Here is a 25130-nt window from a genome sequence, read left to right on the forward strand (position 1 = left end):
AGATAAAAAGAAAGAGGATGTGAAATTAAGGGGTAGGGGATTATGGCCAACAAAAGCAAATGGGAGCGAATAGCTATATGGCTAATAAATGGATGCCAAGGCAAATCCAACCGTTAGGAATTAATGTAGAAAAGGAAAGGCAATTCAAAGCAAAAAGTTTATGATGAGACATATCTAGCACTATACAGTGTTAATGCAGAAAGTAAGAAGTCTATTTGGCGAAAAGCTTTGCAGTTCTAGAAAATGAAGAGGAGATAACAGTCGTGGATGGGTTCTTACAAAAGGAAAATCAAACCACATACTACGAACTAATTAAAATTCTAAAAGAATGGTCATGGAAAATGGTGAGAAGCGGAAAGAATTATGTCTAGCTGATGTTGTGGCTTCATGGGTGTAAATTGTTTCACAAAATTGTTTAAAATAAAAAATAAAAAATTATTTGTATAGTATATTCGGGATAAACAAATTAAGTCTCTATCATGAACCCCATTATTATAGTATTATAATATGATTATTATTAATAACGATTAATTAATCACATTATACCACATTTACGCAAGAAAAATGGTCACTAGTAATAACACAATCCCAGTGGTCGATCTACAAGACTTACCTCCTAATGAATTACCCAAGTTGATCGCAGCATGTGAAGAATGGGGCTGTTTTAGGCTGCTCAACTTCCAACAATTCCTTCCGGCAACACTCATGTCAGAGATGAAGACGGTGGCCAGATCACTGATTGACTTACCAGTGGATATCAAGCGCCGGCCGAATGTTGACGTCATCTCCGGAAGCGGGTACAGGGATCCATCAGCCAGGAATCCGTTGTACGAGGCCCTTGGTCTGTATGACATGTCGTGTCGTGCTGACGTGGAGACTTTTTGCTCCCAGTTGGATGCTTCAATTCATCAAAGGTTTATATATCGATCAGGCTATATCTATATTCGTATATATGTGTGTGTATATTTTTTAAAATAAATTTCTTTTTAATATCGTAAATAAATTCCCTACTCTGTTGACTTTGTATGGTGGTCAGTGATAGTGATCTAAGAAAGGGGAAAAGATGGTGATATTATATATTGTGAATACATGTATATGCTTGATCGTAGTTTATATCGCAATGGGTTTTGACTGGATTGAGTATTGTTGTTTAGTACACATGTATCTGTATATAGAAAAAAGTTACAAATATGTCAATTTAGAATAAATTATTTGTGGCAGGGAGATAATTGTAACATATGCTGAAGCAGTACATAAGTTATTTGTGGCAGTTGTAGAGAAATTAGCCGAGGGTTTATCAGTGAAAAGTGAAATTTTTGGATTTGAGAAATGGCCATGTCAATTTAGAATAAATAAATACCATTTCACCCCTGAAAGTGTTGGTTCCCATGGTGTCCACACACACACAGATTCCGGTTTCCTCACTGTCCTTCAAGATGATGAATGTGTTGGTGGTCTAGAAGTCATGGCTAAGTCGGGTGAGTTCATTGCTGTTGATCCATGGCCTGGCACCCTTTTTGTTAACCTTGGAGACGTAGCAACTGTATGTTTTGTAAACAACCTACTCTTGTTTATAATTTATTGATGGTTAGTCAAGTGTACTGTTTTGACATATCGGTTTTTGATAATGTTTTAAGGTATGGAGTAATGGAAGATTTCGCACTGTGAAGCATAGGGTGCAATGTAAAGAAGCAAGAGTACGTGTTTCAATTGCTTCGTTCCTTTTAGGACCACGAGAGACATTGGAACCGCTACCAGAACTTGTGGACAATGACCATCCTTGTGTGTATGTTCCAACCACGTTTGAGGAGTACAGGAAGTTGAGGATGTCGACAAATTTGCATGCGGGTGAAGCTCTTGAGCTCTTATACACATCTAACTCTGAGAAGTGATGTTGAGTCACTTTCAAATTCTTGCAGAACAGGTTTCTCAGTTTGTTCAATTGATAAATAAATATATAAAAATAATCTTCGCTTGTAGATTACACACAAGTGGCTGTATGTTTGTAGCACCTGTAATAGCTATCGATAAAGCATGTCTGATTAAGGAAACCAGTAAGTACTGTTGCATTCAGTTAACTAAATTTCTACATAGAAACCAGTAAGTACTGTTATGCGTGATCAACCGAGATGAAAACAACTAAAATCTTCTTACGTGTGAGGCCAGAGGAGAAGGCATAGAAAACACCAGGAGTTATAGGCGAGAAGTGGGTTAATCAATAGGCCTATGAGTTATCAAGGAGTGTGTCATCTTTCTAATATTTCATATTGTCATTGGAGGTATAACTATATTCTCTCTCATATATAGTCATATGCCCTTACTAGTCGTAGTTTTAGTTTCGTTAATCATATATCAGATGTCTCTAGTCAAGCATAACATGTGACATTTCTGGTTACAAATCATAGTCTCAGGTTTAAAATACACAACACACCAGTTCTATGTCATAATCACAGTAGTTGATAAAGTAGAGTTTTATGAGTCTTGTGATAAAGTTTGAATGGATAGTAATGTGTTTAATAATGTTAGGCCTATTATACTATGATATCGGTTGAGCCAATTTGAGTCGAGTCAATGACTGTCCAAATGGGTCATCGGGTACACGTACAATCTGGGTAAAGGGAGTGACTCCAGAATTTATACCAGTGTCTAAAAATGGTTTCTTTAATCAGTAGGTTATAAAATTGTCTACAACTAATATGGTACATGAGATAAGAACTTTGATATGTAAGTGTACTGAGACGTATAAGATACATCAGCAGCTCGTATAAAAGTCGATGACTAATTACTTATTTGAGCAACACTTACGGGTATAATTAAATTGCATACTTGCATATGTTTTTGACGACCTCAATTAGATGCTGATATATGTATATGTATATATATATATATCTATCAATATACTAAAACAGAATTATGACATTCTTTATTCGATACATGGCATAATATTTAAGTCAATTATAAAAAAATCTTACTTTTTTAGAATTCATATATAATTAGAATTACTATAAAATTAATTAATTAATCTAACCTCTTTTGAAAACGTACTAGAATTAAAATATGAGTTATGATTTATGAATCGACTATATTTTGTTTTTAGTGTATTAATATTAATTTAGGTAATGTCGTATTTATATCTTAATTTTATAATTTTACTAATACTGATTTTATACTATATATATTATATTATACTATTACTATAATATTAATTTATTTATAATCACGAATCTTACAAGGCATATTCGAATTTCTTTATGATACGATTTATATTACTACCGTACATCGTACGGGTATTAGGACTAGTATATATATATATATATATATAATATAATATAATAGTCTAAGAAATATCGGGGTTATAAATACTAGCTCTTAAAGTACTTTGTACTTCATTAGCAACAGGAGTTCGTGGTTTCAGTAAAAGATGGACTAGTCCTAATACTCGTACGATGTACGGGGGCTATATAGATTGTATCATAAAGAAAACTCAAATATGTCTCATACATGATTCGTGAATGTAAAATAAATTGTAGTTAAGGTAATTGATGATCGAAGCTAAAGTACTATACAGTAATGATAGATATAATTAGTTAGAATTTTGGATTAACCTTTAATTTTTAAAAGCACATCAAAATCGGACCTTATAGCATAGTGGATGCATGATGACAAATAGCCTTATGATTTCGGATCGTAAATTTGAATTTTTGAAGTCTTCATAATATAAGTAATAAGAGTTGAAGAATTGAGAAAAGAAAAAAAGACAATTTATTAATGAGAAAACGATTAATCAAATAAGGCTATAATGTCTTTTGTATTAATAAAGACAAGAGTTAGAGTTTAATTTTAAATCTAATAAGGAAATTGAATTTATATACAATTCAAAAAGCTAATTTGAATTTATATACAACCAAAAAAGCTAATTTAACAAAATCAATAAATTAAAAGGACACGTGTCGATCAAGGATTACGGCACATGTCGTTTTAAGAATATGTCAATCATGTTTTAGTTTATTGGTAGATATAATATACTAGTAATACTACTCATGCTTTCATGGAGTCTTGACAAAAATAGTTTTTCTATCAGTCTAGACTCATTATACCTATATTATAGAGTTACTAATATTATACATATGAGACTGGGTGTGAATTCTTACTCCTAAACTAGCTCGTAAAGTAACCTTAACTAAAATAGGATTGTTTTAATTAGTTTTGGGTCGTATATACATCAGTAGCTTGCTGAATTTTTGTACGTTTTAGCTATAAACTTTACTGTTTTCAAAGTCGTTGAATAAATAGTTAAACAAAACTTAATTTGAGTTTACAAGCATCTTTGATAAAAATAAATTTAATCTTATCAGCAATATATGATAAATAACCCGTATATTTGACATGAGACTAAATCTAATATTTTTTTTATATCACTAGATAATCCAAGTTTAAAAACTGATATAATATAAGTAACATGTTTGAAAATATCCATGAAATGTGTTTGTTTATTAAAGTAATTACAAAGGTAATATAAACTAAAAATTGTTTGAGAAAATATTAAAAATTAAAATTATGTACATACTAAAAATCAATGTGTTATGTACAAATCTTTTAATCATGAAAGATACAAGCTATTAAAGTACATATTAATTTTAACTAAATTTCATTTTAACCCTTTTAATTTTAACCAATACTCATTTTAACCCCTTAAAATTTCTAATTTTTTTTTAACTTTTGTCTCATTTATAACATACTAAAAACCTATATGAATGTATAAGTGTTTTATGCGTAGAATGTACAAGTCTTATAGCACATAATTTTTTTTTTTACCATTTTTCAGTTTAACACCCTGAACTTTATATTTCTTGACACTAAGTTTTTGAGTTCTCATTTTTTCATCAAATAACTTTCACGTGGTTACGATTTTACTTTTAAATATTTGGTATGACTATTTTTATCCGTCTTTTTATATATTAATTATATATATATATATGGTAACACTCCGGTAAGAACAGTCTTAAAATAAGAACGATGAGAACACTCAAAAACATCATTTTGATGAATTAAAAGTCCATAAAACTAACATAGTGCATAATTAATTATCATTATTTAAGTGTTTAACAGCATATTGGTCTGTCAAAATCGAGAAAATCATGTTTTTTGTTTTGTGCATCCATCTTGGATGTATATTCATCAAAATGATGCCATCTAACAAAAAACGTGATTTTTTTATTTTGACGGATCAATGTGTTGTTAAACACTTAAATAATGATAATTAGTTATACACTATGTTAGTTTTATAAACTTTTAATGCATCAAAATGTATTTTTTAAGTGTTCTCACCGTATTCCTATTTTAAGGCTGTTCTTATTTGATAGTCCACACACACACACACACACACATATATAACGTTTTTAATATATAATAACTTTCATTATCGTTACGTTTTAAGTTCATGTAACATTTAAATCATTAACATAGTTATTGTTTATGTTCTTATACACAAGGTCTATACAAATTTACAAATCCTTTGTGCCTTACAAGTTCTTATAACATATAATAATTTTTACCAATTTTTTCGATCTTTTAACTTTTGCCTTATATCAAAGTTTTCATTTTCGTCACACTAAACTTTTGGATTTTTATCAGACAACTTTCACACAGTTACGGATTTACTTTTAAACACTTGTTTTGATTATTTTCATCTGTATTTTTATATAAATAATGTTTTTTTATACAATAACTTTTGTAATCTTTACTTCTTACGTTCTTATAAAATTTAAAGCATTAATATAGTTATTGCATATGTTTTTATACATCTTTTTACTCTTTTGCATTTTTTATTGTTATCGCTACATGTTTAATTGTATATTTAAAATTTTGAGTTCGAGACATAAATTTGGGAACAAAACTTTGTCGTGTAGAAAGCGTACCCCGCGACAACACGTGGGGTACAAAAACTAGTTAGAATTTAAAAATAATGATTTGTTTGTTTTTTCAACCATTAAATAATTGAATTGATAAATTAATCGATAAATAATATATATATAGATTAACTCATTTTCTATATATCAAGTCATAAAAATAAACAATTTTGATAAAATTGCTACTAAATATTTTTGATTAAGTACGTTATTGTAAGCAGACAAGACGTAAAGTGAGCTGAGTTATTCACATGTTTGTCAAGTCGGGCCCAAATGCTAGCTCAAAAGTAGTTGCCGTGTTTGACCCTTTGTAATTTCAGTTTTCAAATCAAGCATAGAAACTAGTCATAATAATCGTATGATGTATGATAGCATAAAAAAATTCGAATATGCCACATAATATAAAAAATTGTGGTTAAAGTAAACCAATGATCCAAGCTAAATTAGAATAAACAGTAATGATAAATATAATATATGTTTAGTTAAAGTGTTGGATTTACCTTAAATTACAATCACATCAAAATCGGAACTTATAAACATGGTGGATGACGACAAGTAGCCTTGTAGTTTCAGATCGTAAACTCAAATTTTGAAGTATTCATGTTAATAACTTATTATAATTAATATAAGTAATAGGAATCAAAAAATTAAGAAAGAAAAAAGATACAATTTTATTAATGAAATATATAAATAAAAATACACGTGCCGATAAAAGATTACGCCACATGTCATTTCAAGAACATGTCAATCTTGTTTTAGTTTATTGGTAGATTAGGGGTGTAAACGAGCCGAGCAGAGCCCAAGCTTGATGGTGCTTGAGCTCGAGCTCGTTCGAGTTTTAGTATTTAAACTCAAGCTTGGCTTGTGATTTATTAAGAAAGCTCGAGCTCGACTCAAGATCGGCTTGTTTGTCAAAAAAAAAAACTAACAAGATTGAGCTTTGCTCGAGCTCCAACTCGGTAAATGACTAAAACTAAGCTCGATTATTAGAGGCTCGTGAAAAAGCTCGTTTAGGCTCGGTTCGATTATTATATGAAAGCTTAGTTAATATAATAATATGTATATATATATTACAATACTATTGTATTATATGAGTATATATGAAAGCCCGTTTAGGCTGGCGAGCTTAATCGAGTTATGGATTCGAAGTTCGAGCCCAAGCTCGATTACTAAACAAGTCAACAATAAGCTTGAATTCGCCCCGAGCTCGTTTAAGCTCGTCTTGAACCGAGCTTTTTACGAATCGAGTTCGAATAAGTAGCGAACATGTATGACTCGTTTACACCCCTGTAGGCATGTAATTTCGTGACATGAATTTCCAAAAACATTCTTTTTATATATAATCATAATCAATTAATTATATAATAATAGTGATTAATCACATTATACCACATTTACTCAAGAAAATGGCCACTAATAATAAGACTATCCCAGTGATCGATCTACAAGACTTACCTAATGAATTACCCAATTTGATAGCAGCATGTGAAGAATGGGGCTGTTTCAGGCTGCTTAACTTCCAACAACTCCTTCCGGCAACACTCATGTTAGAGATGAAGGCAGTGGTCAGATCACTGTTTGACTCACCAGTAAATATCAAGCTCCGGAACGTTGACGTCATCTCTGGCAGCGGGTACCAGGCCCCGTCGGACAAGAATCCGCTGTACGAGGCCCTTGGTCTGTATGACATTTCGTGTCGTGCTGACGTGGAGACTTTTTGCTCCCAGTTGGATGCTTCAATTCATCAAAAGGTTTATATATCGATCAGACTATATCTATGTCTGTATATATATGTATGTGATTTTTTTTCCTGAAAAAATTCTTTTTGATATCGTAAATAAATTCCCAACTCTGTTGACTTTGTATGGTGGTCGGAGGTATAGAAAGGGGAATTGGTAGTGATATCATAATTGTGAATATAATGCTTGATTGACTATTGTTGTTTAGTATATACATGTTTATGTATATATGAATATAGAAAAAAGTTATAAATCGATCTCTACTACAAGTTTTACTGATGTTTAATGACTCCCCATATGTTTATGACTTTATATATAACAGGGAGATAAATTGTAAGATATGCTAAAGCAGCACATGAGTTACTTGTGGCGGTGGCAGGGAAATTAGCCCATGGTTTAGCAGTGAAAAGTGAAAATTTAGGATTTGAGAAATGGCCATGTCAATTTAGAATAAATAAGTACCATTTCACCCCTGAAAGTGTTGGCTCCCCTGGTGTCCAAATACACACAGATGGCGGTTTCCTGACTATCCTTCAAGATGATGAAGGCGTCGGGGGTCTAGAAGTCATGGATAAGTCGGGTGAATTCATTGCCGTTGATCCGTGGCCTGGCACCCTTCTTGTTAACCTCGAAGACATGGCAAATGTAGGTTTTGTAAACTACCTTGTTACTTTTGCTTATTATTTATTGATGGCTAGTTAAGTGTCCTGTTTTGACATATCGGTTTTTGATTATGTTTTAAGGTATGGAGTAATTGATGATTTTGCAGTGTGAAGCATAGGGTGCAATGCAAAGAAGCAAAAGTACGTATTTCAATTGCTTCATTCCTTTTAGGGCCAAGAGGGACATTGGAACCGCTACCAGAACTTGTGGATAATGACCATCCTCGTGTGTATGTTCCTACCAGTTTTGAAGAGTACATGAATTTGAGGTTCTCGACAAATTTGTATGCGGGTGAAGCTCTTGAGCTCTTGTACACATCTAACTCTGAGAAATGACGTTGAGTCTGTTATTTTAGCAGCTTAATTTGTTATCTAACTTAAAGTGGTTCTGTGTAGACTTCTAAAGTTGATAGACTGCTTTGGACAATTTGCAATTATAAAGGATGATGAGGACTAGAAGTGAACAAGACAGAAGATGAAGGACTGAGGAAGAAGTATTGCTGCTTATTTATACACAGGCTGGCAGACATAGGGATTTGAACATTCCCTTTGATTTTGTGACATAGGGATTTGAACATTCCCTTTGATTTTGTGCCGTTGTCGCATCATTTTCCTGTCGTTATGGCTTTCTTTCTCTTTGTAAAACTCTCAAGGGTTTTGTTCCAAAATAGTGTTACTATTCAGTATATTTAAATCTCTTTTATGTAATAAGATTTTCATATTAAGAAATAAATTCAGTCACTTATGACTAAATCCTTCTTGTTCTCTTATGAAATCTGTTTTTATTAGCAAACTATTATCAATGTTTAACCCTTTTGACATGGTATCAGAGCCAAGTTGGCATATATCTCGATTCAGACTTGGGTCTGCTTCGATTGATTCTGCTGATTATCTTTTATTCGCATTATTTATTTTTAGGGTTTATATTGATTTAGGGGTTTCTCCTTTCTAGGTTTTTTTTTTCTCAAATTGGGTTTCTTTTTTATTTCATATCTAAATATCTTTAATTTTTCATCACTCCTTCCTTCTATAGGTTGTGGGTGTTAATTTACTGATTATTTCAGATCTGCTCATGTGTGGGACTCCTCTTTCATAAGAGTTTGCAGTCTTGCCATTAGGAGTGGATTATTTAAGTGGACTCATATCTGGTTGATCTGGTCCTTCTAAATCTAGTCAATCACTGAATCCACCTTATATTGAGCTGCAAGTAGAATATCCATATTCCATTTGTTGCTCTCCTTTGTCCCTTAAGTTGTTTGGAATTACTGTTGGCGACCCCACTGTAAGCTATCTTTCCTACCCAGTCAGTAGCAAATGTCTTTACACTTGGAGGGCTCTAAGTGTGGAGTGTTTGGCCTATAGGCTGGGACATCTTTGTGTGGTCATTATTCTGTGTGTTCTTGGTTAGAATAGTTATGTTTGTGTTTGTTTCTCACTTGGTTGCTTTCTGAGTATCTATATAGACTCTGTCTTACTTGTGGAATCTTCTTGCATTATCTTAAAAGTTATATATCAGCTTCAGTTAATTGCTTCATTACTTTGTGTGGTTCTTTTATTTCTGCTTTCTCATATTTGCATCTGTTCTTGTTCTGTTTGCTTTTGGTAGAAGAGAGAGCACCAGATAATACCTGTCTTGGCACTTGAGTGTCCCTGAATCTGGCCTCTTGTCTGACTGCTCTTTAGGGTTGTTTATTGTGTGTTTTCTTTTTTTGTGGGTGTTATTATGGCTAATCCAAATCCAAATCCAAATCTTGACAATGCTGTTAATGAGGAATATGATGTGAATGTGTTTGGGACTTTAATAAGTAAACTTGATTTTGGTGATGAGTTGTATTTGCATGCTAGTGACACTTTTGGAACACCTTTGATAAACTTTAAACTAAAGGGAACTGAAAATTATAAAGTTTGGGCTTGTGCAATGGAACTTGCACTTGAAACTAAGAACAAAATGGGTTTTATTGATGGATCTTGTGAAAAATCCACTGGAAATGATGTTTTAGCCAAACAATGGGATAAGTGTAATTCTGTTGTCTTATCTTGGATTCTTGGTTCTATCACTGAAGAGTTATACTTGGGACAAATTTTTTCTAAAAATGCTAAAATTGTATGGGAGGAATTAAAAGAAACTTATGATAAGGTTGATGGATCCATTACTTTTAATTTACATCACAAGATTCACTCTCTAACCCAAAATGGCAGACCTGTTTCAGAACACTATCATAATTTGACTCTCTTTGGAAACAATTTGATGCTCTTGTTAAGTTACCCACTTGTTCCTGTGATGCTGCTAAGCAAATTCAAGATCACCAAAACCTTTTGAAATTAATGCAATTCTTGATGGGGCTTGATGATGTGTATGTACTTGTTAGGAGTAATATCTTGACCAGAGACCCCCTTCCTTCTGTGAAGGCTGCTTTTGTCTTAATTTCTAGAGAGGAGTCTCATAGGGGTGTTAACTCAAATGAGACTTCCTCAAGACCTCAGAGCAGTGATTTCTTTGCTAAACCTTCTGACAGTTTTAAAAGGAATTTTGGTAACAAAAACACTTTTAATAACAAAAGATTTGAAAACAGGAGAGGACCTAACACCTCTCTTAAATGTGATGGATGTCACAAGTATGGTCATACTTTGGATAGATGCTTTGAAGTTGTTGGGTATCCCCCTGGATATGGAAGGGATACTCCTGCCAGGAGAAACTTGTCTCAATCTTTTCATAAATCTTTGAACAATAACAATGCTGTTTCTGAAACTCAAGCTGCTCAAGCTGTTGTCTCTAAACTGGCCTCCAGTTCTAGTAGTGGTCCTCCTTTTCCTAGTAATTCAGGATCCATGACTCTTACTAGTGACCAGTATGCTAGGTTGATGAATCTCTTGAAGGATAATCCCCAAACCAGTGGTGTCCATGCCAATATGGCAGGTACTTTTTTCAATAACAATCATTTTTTCAACACCAATTTTAATAGATTTTTTTGTTCCAATTCTCTTATCAAACACACTCTGATTGCTCTTGGATGGATTGTTGACTCTGGTGCTAATCAGCACATGACATGTAGTGATAAAGATTTGATTAATGTAGAGGACATATCCAAACTTGGGCTTACTGTTGGACATCCCAATGGTACCCAAGCAAGGATTCTTAAAATTGGTGATTTAAAATTAACTGATAATATTACTCTTTTTGGTGTGTTATATGTCCCTGAGTACTGTGTAAATCTCCTATCTGTGCACAGTCTTGCTAGGGACAGCAGGTTGTTTATAGGTTTTGATCAGAATTTTTGTTATATTCAGGACTTGACCACAAAGAGAATGATTGGGAGTGGTAATGAGTGTGGTGGCCTTTACATGTTTCATAAAGAAACTAAAGGTAGCAGTGTTGTGTGTAATAATGTGAACTTTAAATGTTACCTTTCAAAACAGATTTGGCACAATAGACTTGGCCACCTTGCTGAACCTGTATTGGTTACTCTTAAAGAGAAACTTCAACTTGACTCACAGTCCCATATTTCTCCTTGTGAGGTTTGCCACAAAGCCAAACAAACCAGAGACCCATTTCCTTTAAGCAGACATAAAAGCCATGAATTGGGTGAATTGGTCCATTTAGACCTTTGGGTCCCTACAAAGTTCAAAGTAGGGAAGGCTTCAAATATTTTCTCACAATTGTTGATGATTACACAAGGGCAGTTTGGGTATATTTACTTAAACACAAGGATGAAACATTTGATAATGTTGTTTCTTTTCATTCCTTATTGAAAAATCAATTCAACAAATCTGTAAAAACCTTCAGGAGTGATAATGGGGGAGAATTCATAAACCAAAGGTTTAATCTCTTTGTCAAAAATCATGGAATAATTCACCAAACCTCATGTGCTCATTCACCCCAACAAAATGGGGTTGTTGAAAGGAAACATAGGTACTTACTTAATGTAGCAAGAGCCCTTATGTTTCAGGGGGGGGGGGTTGCCTCTATATCTTTGGACTGATTGCATTCTAACTGCCACTTATTTGATAAACAGGTTACCCTCCATTGTCCTCTCTGGAAGATCCCCCTATGAGTTAATTTTTAATTGTCAACCTAGTCTCTCCCACTTAAGGGTGTTTGGGTGTTTATGTTTTTCCACTATTCTAAATAATCATGATAAATTTTCAAAAAGGTCTGAAAAATGCATTTTCATAGGATATTCTAATGAGAAAAAAGGTTATAAATTATTTAGTCTTGACACTAAAACTGTTCTATTCTCTAGAGATGTTAAGTTCTATGAGAATGTGTTTCCCTTTAAAATGATCAATGAATCTCACACTCTTAAGAATCTTGAAACCTCTTCTTCACAGCCTTATGATTTCTCTTTTTTTGAAAATGAAAACACCAACACCACAAGTCCCTATGATGAAAGGAGAGTTCATATCACTGAAAGTGAGGGTAGTGATGGTCCCTCTGGTGACACCTTGGTGACTGCTAGGGACCAACAATCTGCAACACCTTTTGATGACAACAATGTTTCTGAGGGCAATTCTGTTCCAAATTCTGACAATACTGAAACTCATAGGGTGGATCAATCTACTCTCCCACAGCCTAGAAGGTCTGATAGAACCATTAGAACACCAAAGAAGTATGCAGATTATGTGTTAGGCAAAAGAACTAAGCATAGCATTAGTAACTTTGTTTGTTATTCTAAGTTGCACTCTGAGTATACTTGTTTTATGACAAACTTGAACAAACTGCATGAACCTACTTGTTATTTGGAAGCCTGCAAAGACCCCTTGTGGGTGGATGCAATGAATTCTGAGCTTGAAGCCTTACATAGAAATGGAACCTGGGAACTTTCTGACCTACCACCCAACAGAACTGCCATTGGTTGCAAATGGGTTTTTAAAATTAAATACAAGTCCACTGGTGAAGTGGACAGGTATAAGGCTAGACTTGTAGCCAAGGGTTACTCCCAAAGGGCTGGGATAGATTTTGATGAGACATTTTTCCCTGTTGTCAAGATGGTTACTATTAGATGCCTTATGTCTGTTGCTGTTTCTAATAATTGGCCAATTTATCAGTTAGATATAAACAATGCCTTTCTTTATGGTGAACTTGATGAGGAAGTTTATATGATACCCCCCCCTGGGTATTACTCTGACACTGAACCTAAGGTTTGTAAGTTAATTAAGTCTTTATATGGGCTAAAACAAGCCCCTAGGAAGTGGAATGAGAAACTAACTTGTGCCTTGATTGAAAATGGATTCTCCCAAAGTAAAAGTGATTATTCTTTGTACACTAAGACCTTTAATAACACATTTGTTGCATTACTTGTGTATATTGATGACATTGTAATCATTGGTAATTGTGTTAATGAAATTGATAAGTGCAAAGAGTTCTTAAGCTCCAGATTTTCAATAAAAGACCTAGGAAAACTAAGGTACTTTCTAGGAATTGAAGTCATTGACTCTAATGATGGTGTTTGCTTGAGCCAAAGGAAGTACTGCCTTGATTTGATTGCAGAGTTTGGCCTTCTTGATTGTAAACCATGCCAAACTCCCATTGATTCTAATCTTGTTCTCTCCTATAAGGATGATTCTGATAGGCCTTTGGATAATGTAAATGGTTATCAGAAGTTGATTGGTAAGTTGATCTACTTAACTTTCACCAGGCCAGATATATCTTATGCTGTGCATATTTTGAGTCAGTTCATGCATGATCCACATGACTCTCACCTTAAAATTGCTTTAAGGGTCATTAGATATCTTAAGGGGTCTCCTGGCAAAGGAATTCTCTTTAAAAGAGATACCCCTCTTACTCTCCATGCCTTTGTGGATTCAGATTGGGCCAAGAAATTTACTGCCAGGAAGAGTATCACTAGATACAGTCTCTTCCTGGGTGGTTCCTCATATCTTGGAAAAGTAAGAAACAACCAACAATTTCAAGATCCTCTGCAGAAGCAGAATTTAGGGCACTTGCCTCTGTTTCTTGTGAAATAATATGGGTTTTGAAAGTTCTTAGAGACTTTGGCATACAAAACCATTCTCCTGTCCAGATTTTGTGTGACAGTAAAGGTGCAATTCAAATTGCAGCTAATCCTGTCTTTCATGAGAAAACTAAACATTTTGAATTAGATTTATTCTTCACAAGAGAGAAAATTAATCTGGGGATTATTGAACTTGTTAAAATCAATTCTAAAAGCAATGTGGCTGACATTTTTACAAAAGGATTATCTCACACTCAACATAAAACTCTTTGTGATAAACTTGGCTTATATGATATTTTCCAGAATTAAGCTGTGGGGGGGGGGGGGGGGGGGGGAGGGGTGTTATTTTAGCAGCTTAATTTGTTATCTAACTTAAAGTGGTTATGTGTAGACTTCTAAAGTTGAGGGATTGCTTTGGACAACTTGCAATTATAAAGGATGATGAGGACTAGAAGTGAACAAGACAGAAGATGAAGGACTGAGGAAGAAGTATTGCTGCTTATTTATACACAGGCCTGCAGACATAGGGATTTGAACATTCCCTTTGATTTTGTGCCGTTGTCACATCATTTTCCTGCCGTTATGGCTTTCTTTCTCTTTGTAAAACTCTCAAGGGTTTTGTTCCAAAATAGTGTTACTATTCAGTATATTTAAATCTCTTTTATGTAATAAGATTTTCATATTAAGAAATAAATTCAGTCATTTATGACTAAATCCTTCTTGTTCTCTTGTGAAATCTGTTTTTATTAGCAAACTATTATCAATGTTTAACCCTTTTGACAGAGTCACTCTCAAATCCTTACAGAACCGGTTTCTCAGTTTGTTTAAGTGGCAAATAAATAAATAAAAATAAAAATTCGCTTGTAGCTAGATTACATAGAAGTGGTTGTATGTAGTAGCTATCGATATAGCAAGTATGATTAAGCAAACCAGTACTAGATGACTTAGATCAGTCATCAGATGTTGCATTTACTTAACTAAATGAGATGAAAACAATCAAAATAGCTTAAACATAATCTATGGTTTTAGGATCAGCAGATCCAAGGCAGATATCTACGCCTCATCAAATAGTTTAGCTTCATTCTAGACTACCTCTAATTCCCTTTGTTTTTGTTTGGATCTAATCCTCAAGCATATGTTGTACCTTAAAACTTTGAGCTTTGCTTTTATAATACAATAACTTTTTTTTTTTTGAACGACACACTGTTTAACTATTACTCTCAAATTACAGAAGGCCTAGATGGAACCATGACTCTCAAAAAGTCTCATATTAATCCACCCCACAAATAGGAAAAGTATGACCTGAACCTGATGGATCCTATCAAGGTCAACGACTTTACCAATGGGCCACCAACCTCATTGCTAATACAATCCTTCATTGCAAGATTATTGATTTATTGTCGTTAACGTAGATGATTTGAGCTGCTCTAATCAACTTATTGTTAATACTTGACCTTGTCTATACTCTCTTCATCTCTATCACCCATATCAATAATCTCAATTAACTTGCCCAATTCTACAAATGACATTGTTATCTTTCAAATATCATATGTAGAGGAGTCATTAATAATTGGTTTCATCTTAGACGTAATGGCGGAACTTGAACACTAGCTATGGAGGGGCGGATTTTAATGAGACATAAAATTTAGCTTTGTTAGAAGGGCTAATATGTATTATGAAAATTATTTTTAAAAAATGTATAAGAAATTAGTATTAAAAACAAAAACTTTTGGATTTGACCCTTTAAAAGTTCCATCCTTACTTAGACGCCTAAATTTCCACTTAATTCTCACTGAAAGAGACAAGTGACACTGCCTTCACATGTTATACTCTTATAGAACTATGACCAAACTTGATGATCACTGGTCAATTTTTTTCAATAATTTCCTTTTAAGATATATCGTTTGATGTTGAAAGAGTTCTAAGGAAATCTATCTGTGACGGATTACAGAATTTTTAAAGGACTGGGGCCTAAGCTTATACCTTACCAAAAATTTTCGTGTGGGGAATAGCCCGTGCACATTGTACAGGATCAGAGCATTACAGAAAGAAATGGAAACAACTACTTAAACGTGGGGTAACCACAATATAAACCTTACACCGACTTAATCAATATTTCTCAATAACAATTAACAAACATAATAAACATAACTAACAAACAAAACAAATATGCATGCAGTGAGATAAACGGTGGACCAATTGAATTCTCCAACAAGAGTCTAGCTAGTATTAAAATAAGAGTATTAATGTAGTTTTTTTTTTTTTTTTTTCCTTTTTGAAAGTTAATCTTATTCACAATCCTCTCACAAATTGTGAGAGAATGAGCATCTTAATCTTAATATATACTATAAAACAGTTGAACTAATGACTTATTAACCAATCAAATCACTCAATTTTTTATCAAATTGACTCTCGCTTATGTCATCATTTAGATAAACTATAAATTAAAAATCATAATAATAATTATCCAAATATATTATTATAATATTATTTATATTAATTTGTAGAAAAAGTCTCATTAATTTACATTTTTTTGTTTTCCATCAGCAACTTACACTTTTTAGCCCTCAACACTTAATCTATATTTATTTTTAACCATCAACTTGAGAGGATTTTTTTAAATTTTCTTAAAAACGTTACAAAAAGTATTTATATATATTTTTTTAAGTTACAATTTGTCACTCAAATTAAAAGTCCTAATTGTTATCAAAGAAATTGAAAACAATCATAATTGTTATCTAATTATCATAAGACAGATGATTGAAAAAGAGCCTACATCATAACCACATACATATACTTGAATGTCAAGTATAAGATCACAAGTATAGTTATATTGTAACTCTTAACTGAGTATTTTTTAATAATAATATTACATTACGAGTATAACTGGTTTCAAAAACTTTTATAATAGGAAAATTATTATAACATATGCCTTGTGGAATGACTACGTCAAACAATTCCATTAATATGTCTCAGCTAATAATGACAGTGACGAGCATGCGATTATTGTACTACAACTTGCACATTATAACACTTAGAATCGTATATCTTCAAAATTATAAGATTTTATGAATTAAATGTATAAAGATCTAATATTGATAATATCGTAAACCCCATGTCCAGCGTTGGACACGGGTCTAAAATCTAATACACAATTGGTTAAACACAAACCTATTGCTGCAATCACAATCACTTATAAGAAAATCTCTAACCCCTTTTACTGAAACTCATTCTTCTTTCCCCCATTTCAGCTCCATGTATCACCAATGTTGTACAGCCATATCAACTATATGTGTTTATTAAAATAATTACAAGGTAATATAAACTAATTGTGTAAGAAAATATTAAAATTAAAGTTAGAATTTAAAAGTTTTTTTAACAATGAATCGATAAAATATGGACAAATAATGTATTAAGTCAATAGAGTAATTTTTTTTTTTGTTAAATAAAAAAAAAGCCATTTTTATTACCTTGAATCTTGATTAGGTATTTTTATGAGCTAAGTTATTCGCATATTTGTTAAGTCGGGCCCAAATGCCCATTGACCCAGAGTAGTTGCCGTCTTTGACTATATGTAATTACAATATTCAAATGAAGCATACATTATAGCAAATCCACTCAATTTGCGTAAATAAAAATATGCACAAATTTCCATCAACAATTTTCTATATATAGTCATATATACTATACTATGAATAATGATTTAATCACATTACACCACATTTACGCAAGAAAATGGCCACTAATAATAATAACACAATCCCAGTGATCGATCTACTCGACTTCCCTAACGAACTACCCAAGTTGATCGCAGCATGTGAAGAATGGGGTTGTTTCAGGCTGCTCAACTTCCAACAACTCCTTCCGGCAACACTCATGTCAGATATGAAGACGGTGGTCAGATCACTGTTTGACTTACCAGTAGATATCAAGCGACGGAATGTTCACGCCATATTTGGCAGCGGGTACGTCGCTCCATCCCACAGGAATCCGTTGTACGAGACTCTTGGTTTGTATGACATGTCGTGTCGTGCTGACGTGGAGACTTTTTGCTCCCAGCTGGATGCTTCGATTCGTCAAAGGTTTATACCAGATCGACTATCTCTATCTATATTTATCACTTCCCATATCTCGCACTACAACAAATACGTTACTATATCTTAACACTAATTTCTTCGCGTAGCAAAACTCACATTTAAAAGTGTGAATAAAGTTAAAGGATCAAATTTTTTTCACAATTATATATGTAAAAACAAAAAGTTCACATTTTCAAGTGTGTAAAAATATATAATTCTTCACACTTAAAAGTGTGGAAGTAATTCGTGACACCAAATTTTCTCACACAAGAGGAAGTGCGAATAATTTGAGTGTGACAAATTAGCTCTCAAACTTTTAAGTGTGAAAAATTTTGACATTTTTTCACACTTTTAAGTGTGAACATTTTGTTTATACATTTATACCTGTGAAAAAAGTATAATTTTATTAATTTTTTCACACTTCTAAGTGTGAATTTTTTTTTATACAATTTTAAATGTGAACAAATTAACATTTTTTTTCACACTTTTTAGAAATGCGAGGAAATAATTGTGAGCAATTGGCATTTTTGTTGTAGGGGTGTTTTTTTTTCTTTTTATTATCATAAACAAATTCCCAACTCTGTTGACTTTATATGGTGGATTGGTGGTCGATGGTAGTATCTAAGGGTGTTGGCAGCGGCGCCGTGATGGTGTTCTACGCTTGGGTGGTTTGATTTGCGTGGTTTGAAGTCATGCGTGGTGAGTGAGTGCTTGTCACCGTTACTAGTTAAACGACTATATATTTTTTTCCCTTTCTTTTTATATGTCACCTGTGTGGATATATATATATATGTCGTGGTGGCGGTGGTCTCCGTCGCCGAAGGATCATGGTGGTGGTCGGAGATGATGGTTGTGGTGGTGGTCGGCATCGCCGGAGGATCATGGTGGTGGTCAGAGATAATGGTGGTGGTGGTGATGGTGGTCGGAGATGGTAAAAAATGAATGATTGAGAAGTGTCTATAGTGTCTCTTATTTAAAAGTGTCATTAAATTAACTTATCATATATATATAAGATAAATATATATATACATATGTTGTGTAGTGAGGAAGATGAAGAGGACAAGAGGTTGAGCCCACTACAAAGTGCTTATTTATTTATTTGGTCTTGTTAGTATAAATTATTTGGGTTAAAATTTGTATTTTGTCATTCGAAAATACAGATGAGTGGTTTTTAATGTGTAAACAATAAAAGTACTAGTTTTAATGACTCATTATCATTTCTCTTATTTATATTTATTTAAAGTATATGTTTTAAACCCATTTTCATTTACAACCCTCGATTCTTATATTTATAACTCTGAACTCTCATTTATTTATGTAACGTTTTAAATATTTTTTAATAATTTATGTAATGTGTTTGGTTTTAATAAACTTTAAGTTTTTAAATAAAAATAAAATTGTAGTGAGTGGTGAGGAAGAGGTGAGTTGCCAACAAATTTTGAATGACTGGTGAGTGAGTTGTGGATCTGAGGAAGTATAAGGAGATTGGTTAGAAGTGAGTGGTTGAGGGTGATATGCCAACTGTTTGAGCATGAGAAATCAAGCCCAATCACGAACAAGATTTAACCACGAAAACCATTATAATCTCCTATTACATAGTGCAAACCTATTAAATTCTTCACGAATCTAAGGTGAAATAATGGTTTTCCCAAAGAGAAGTATCGATCTTTGGAGGATAATGAATATATATGATTCTGATGATGATTATAGATTGATTGAGAGAGAAATATGAATGTGCGAAATTTTGAATGTTATTGAATGAATATTGAATGATCTTGACATCCAATCATTGGGTATTTATAGACTGTACCAATTAGGGTAACATTGTATTTTGGGCCTGTCATAAATGGGTCTGGCTTCTGACATAGGATCCAAAATGTGAGGAATAGAACATTCGAGAATAATAATAATAATATGCTTTTATACTCGGTCCATACTTTGTTGATTAATCTTTGCTCCCTTGCCAAGGGAATGAAAAAAAGTTTTGCCAGAGGTATATTCCCAAGGGCAAGGGAATTCATAACTAACAAGGGAGAGAAGCCTCCCAAGGGTAAAGGAAGGACCCTTCTAAGGAAAAGGGATGAAAGTCTTATTTCCCACCTCAAATTATTTTTTTCATTCTTCACGTAAGTACCATGGAAGAAAAGACTCGACAAACTTTGTCAAAGCATTTGTCTTTTCTTTGCTAGGCCTCTATAGATATATTTATATATATATTAAATATTTATTATATCTGAGACATAAAAGTTGGGTTATCTTAGTCGAGTGTGGGTGTAAATCCGACCACATCTCATCACCAACCCCCTAAGAAAGGCGAATTGGTAGTGATATTATATATAGTGAATATATATACATGTATATGCTTGATTTTATTTTGGGTGAAGATTCATTCAAATTGATCAACTTGAGTTAAGTTGGAAAAATCTTGACTCTTTAATGAAAATCAAGGGCCAAGATTTATAGATCATCTTTGAATTTTAGCTTTTAATTTTCATATAAGGTATAAGATTTCCCCAACTTAACTCAAGTTAAAAGTAACTTGAGAGGATCTTTATTCTCTACTCTTTTATTTTATATCTCAATACCCTGTGTTTACTACACATGTATCTATATCTATATCTATATCTACAACTATACTATATTATAACGCAAATAACTTTTTTCAACTTTCAAACAATTTTTCAAAATCAAATTACATCAATAACTTACATTACTCGTCGCCACTGCCGCCGCCACCATCAATCGCTGCCACCACCACCAGCCCCGCCATAACATCGCCACCACACCACTGCCACCACCCATGGACGGTTCTACAATGGGGGCAGTGTGGGCAACTGCCCCCATTCCAATTTTGGTACAATGTAATTTTTTAGAGGTATATTTGTAATTTTGTTCCTAAAAATTTATATAATTAAAAAAATACATACAAATGTCACTATCATTGTGATAAGGGAAATGATATTCGTACCACGACTTTTGATGGATGTACCACAACGTACAAGTTTTACAACTGGCTGTACAAACCAGTATTGCATAGTTGTGGTAAATCTATCAAAATAAGTGGTACTAATATCACTTCCCTTGTGATAATCCTCTTCTTTGGAAGTATGCTACTTATGTTGGAAACATTAATTTTGAGATAAATCCTCTATTGTTAAAGTAAAAATTTTGAGTTGTTTTGATTTTTAATAGAGTTGAAAAAGAGAAGTTGAAAAAAGTGTTTTATTTGTTTGGGTAAATATATTATACATTGTTAAATAGTATAGTTGTCTGTAAAAATGTTATTTTATTTTCAAAGTACTATATAAAAGTAATCACAATAATCAGGTAAAAATTTATGTAGAGGCTTAATTGTATATCATTGATTTCGATGAACTTATTTTATGTTGTTTAATATAACGCAACTTTTGCGTTACCACATGCTCCAAAATTGCAAAGACCAATGTTCATGTTAAAGATAGATGTTCCCATAACTGACACTCACCTATACTAAACTCGGTTTTCTCAACACCGATCGTTGATAATCTAACTAAACTCGATGTTAACGAAATTATTTTAGGGGTCCATTTTTTCTATTAGGTGAGAGCCAATTTTTTTTAAAAAGATTTTTCCCCAGAGATGGCTCTAATAAATATAATAAGTGACATTTAAATTTGCCCCCTCGTACAAAACGTTCTGGCTCCTTCCCTGCCACCACCCATCACCGCCACCGCCACCACCATTACACCGCCGCATCGCACGAGTACCGTTCTAGTACGTATAGAAAAAAGTTATAAATCTCTACAAATTTTCCTGCTCTTTAATGACATTTCCCCCTACGTATATTTTTTGTATAACAGGGAGATAATTGTAAGATATGTTGAAGCAGTACATGAGTTACTTATAGCGGTTGTAGAGAAAATAGCCCAAGGTTTATCAGTAAAAAGTGAAAATATTGGATTTGAGAAATGGCCATGTCAATTTAGAATAAATAAATACCATTTCACCCCTGAAAATGTTGGTTCCCCTGGTGTTCAGACACACACAGATTTCGGTTTCCTGACTATCCTTCAAGATGATGAAGGCGTCGGGGGTCTAGAAGTCATGGATAAGTTGGGTGAATTCATTGCCGTTGATCCGTGGCCTGGCACCCTTCTTGTTAACCTCGGAGACATGGCAAATGTACGTCTTGTAAATGACGACCTTGTTACTCTTGTTTATAATTTATTGATGGTTAGTCAAGTGTCCTGTTTTGACATTTCGTTTTCTGATTATGCTTTAAGATATGGAGTAATGGAAGATTTTGCACTGTGAAGCATAGGGTGCAATGCAAAGAAGCAACTGTACGTTTTTCAATTGCTTCGTTCCTTTTAGGACCAAGAGAGACATTGGAACCGCTACCAGAACTTGTGGACGATGACCATCCTCTTGTGTATGTTCCAACTACTTATGAAGAGTACAGGAAGTTGAGGTTCTCGACAAACTTGCATGCGGGTGAAGCTCTGAAGCTCTTGTACACATCTAACTCTGAGAAATGAGGTTTATTCACTCTCAAAAATCCTTGCACAACAAGTTTCTCAGTTTGTTCAAGTGATAAATAAAAAAATAATATTTGCTTGTAGATTACATATAATCGACTGTATGTTTGTAGCACCATTAGTGTTATTGTGTTAAAACACTAACGGTGCTACAAACATACAGCCTCTTGTACGTAATAGCTACTGATAAAGCATGTATGATTAAGGAAACCAGTACCAGATGTTGCATTCACTTAATTAAATGTCTAAATAAAAACCAGTTGGTACTGTTATGCGTGATCAACCGAGATGAAAACAATTAACTAAAATAGATTAAACACAATAACACTAATGATGCTACCCTTAAATATTCTCTTTGATTTTGTTTGTATATCCAATCCTCAAGCATACATTGTTCCTTAATAACTTTGAGCCAATTGCTTGTATAATACAATCACTCCATTGCAAGATATAATTGATTTATTGCGGTTAAACGTAGATGAGCTGGGTTGTTCCAATCAACTCAATGTTAGTACTTAATTAATACTTGACCTTGTCAACACTCTCTTCATCATCATCTCTAATACCCAGATCAATAAAACTGGCTCATGCCGGCAAATGACATATATTGTTATCTTTTATAGAGGAATTGATTAATAATTAGTTTCATCTTATACCTCTAAATTTCCACTTAATCCTCACTGAAAGAGACAAGTGACACTGCCTTCGGTTAGAGTTAAGCCCTGGATGACACAAATGGAATTGATTAATATTCGGTTTCATCTTATACCTTTAAATTTCCACTTGAACTTTTGCGGATCCAGGACAACCCAAATGGATTTTTGAAAGTGTAAGTAGATGACACATGTTGAAGTAATGGCGCCCGAGATTGACCTTGACACTTGGACTGTCTAAGCAACAACACAAGATCTAATGGGTTAGGATGGTTAACTAATATATTACAACCTTAATTAAAAGCCAGAGGCGCCGAATATACACCAGCCTGTTCAGTTCGGGTCGCATTTCATATTGTAGCTTGTAGTTTGCTACGTCACATCCTATTTGACTTTCTTTTTTTTTTTCCAATGTTTAATTCTTAGTTTGCTTACACTTTTTCTCTTTTTGGTTTCCAATGAACACATTGGAAACTTGGATTTATCATGACTTGAAATTTATTGGAATATCGATCACATGGATCTTACATTTTGAAAAAAGTTTTTACTTGACTACTCAATTATACAACAAATGAGAGTCTAAATCTTGAATACATTGGTTCGTTTAAGATGATTGACTTCTAACAATCAACCAAATGTGTTCAAACTTTTTTTTTCCCTTAATAATAAAAAACAATTATCGACCTCAATGATTTCTTACACCACTCCAAAGCTCCCATGTTGTACCCGAAATTTCAATTTATGGGGAAAAAAATATAAAAAGAAAGTTGATTAAAGGTGAATTTAAAATTTAAAATTATGATTTCACCTTGTTTGAAGTTTTGTTCCAACTATATGAAAAATTAAAAAGGTTTTTGTTATACAAAGCCTTAAATTACAAAGTTGTATACTTACCATAAATTTTAAAAAATGAGTTTTTAATATGAAAAATACAATTTTTATATGCACTTTCATGCATTCCTCATTTTTCAAATTAAAAACACAACCCCCCAAATAACGGAATGCAAGTTGGGATAATCTTGATATTTGATTTAAAATCAAGGGTTGAGATTAAAAGATAATTTTTTAATCTCAACCCTTGATTTTAACCAAAGGGTTAAGATTATTCTAACTTGACCCCTCAAGTTATTTTCAACTTAAGAGTAGGGGTGTTCATCAAACCGTTAAAACCGAATCAAACCGGGGTATTTGGATTGGTTTGATCGGATTGAGTTATTTAAGTCTTGTCTGACGGTTTAAATTTTGAAAAACCGGGTATCTTGGTCCGGTTACAATTTGAACAAAGAACAAACCGTCAAAATCGGACCAGACCGAAATATATATACATATATATATAATATTCAATTGACATATATATTAAAGTTAATGAATATATTCTATGAGTATTTTATTAACATTTACAAACTTTAGTAATATGTATAATATATTATTAACACTTTTTTGGACTTTTTGTATTTTAATTATGATTTAAAAAATGAGTAAATTAGTAAATATATCACTTTGGACTTTTAGTATTTTAAGTACGGTTTTAAAAACTTAGCGGCTATGTAAAAATATTTCACATACATTATATAAATGCATACTATCATGAAGGCACCTTACATAGCTTGGAGATACAAGAAA

The 25130-nt window shown here is 33.1% G+C and overlaps 3 protein-coding genes across 3 annotated transcripts; all 3 read left to right on the forward strand.

The window, feature by feature from the left end:
• Positions 1-279: 279 nt before the first annotated feature.
• On the forward strand, positions 280-1984 carry LOC122606005 (2-oxoglutarate-dependent dioxygenase DAO-like). The gene is made up of 3 exons (XM_043778974.1): positions 280-914; positions 1222-1543; positions 1638-1984. The coding sequence occupies exons 1-3, from the start codon at positions 565-567 to the stop codon at positions 1890-1892; spliced, it is 927 nt and encodes a 308-aa protein (XP_043634909.1). The 5' UTR covers positions 280-564; the 3' UTR covers positions 1893-1984.
• A 5231-nt stretch (positions 1985-7215) lies between these two features.
• Positions 7216-8837, forward strand: LOC122605852 (2-oxoglutarate-dependent dioxygenase DAO-like). The gene is given in 4 exon segments (XM_043778810.1): positions 7216-7692; positions 7987-8293; positions 8392-8621; positions 8707-8837. Coding segments are annotated over 4 exon segments (975 nt in total). The 5' UTR covers positions 7216-7315; the 3' UTR covers positions 8768-8837.
• Positions 8838-17966: 9129 nt separating this feature from the next.
• LOC122605908 (2-oxoglutarate-dependent dioxygenase DAO-like) lies at positions 17967-23132 on the forward strand. Its single transcript, XM_043778867.1, has 3 exons — positions 17967-18343; positions 22177-22498; positions 22600-23132. Exons 1-3 carry the CDS (start codon positions 17997-17999, stop codon positions 22852-22854), a joined length of 924 nt encoding a protein of 307 aa, XP_043634802.1. The 5' UTR covers positions 17967-17996; the 3' UTR covers positions 22855-23132.
• Positions 23133-25130: the final 1998 nt, after the last annotated feature.

Source organism: Erigeron canadensis, chromosome 6, assembly GCF_010389155.1.
Source record: "Erigeron canadensis isolate Cc75 chromosome 6, C_canadensis_v1, whole genome shotgun sequence".
NCBI lineage: Eukaryota > Viridiplantae > Streptophyta > Magnoliopsida > Asterales > Asteraceae > Erigeron > Erigeron canadensis.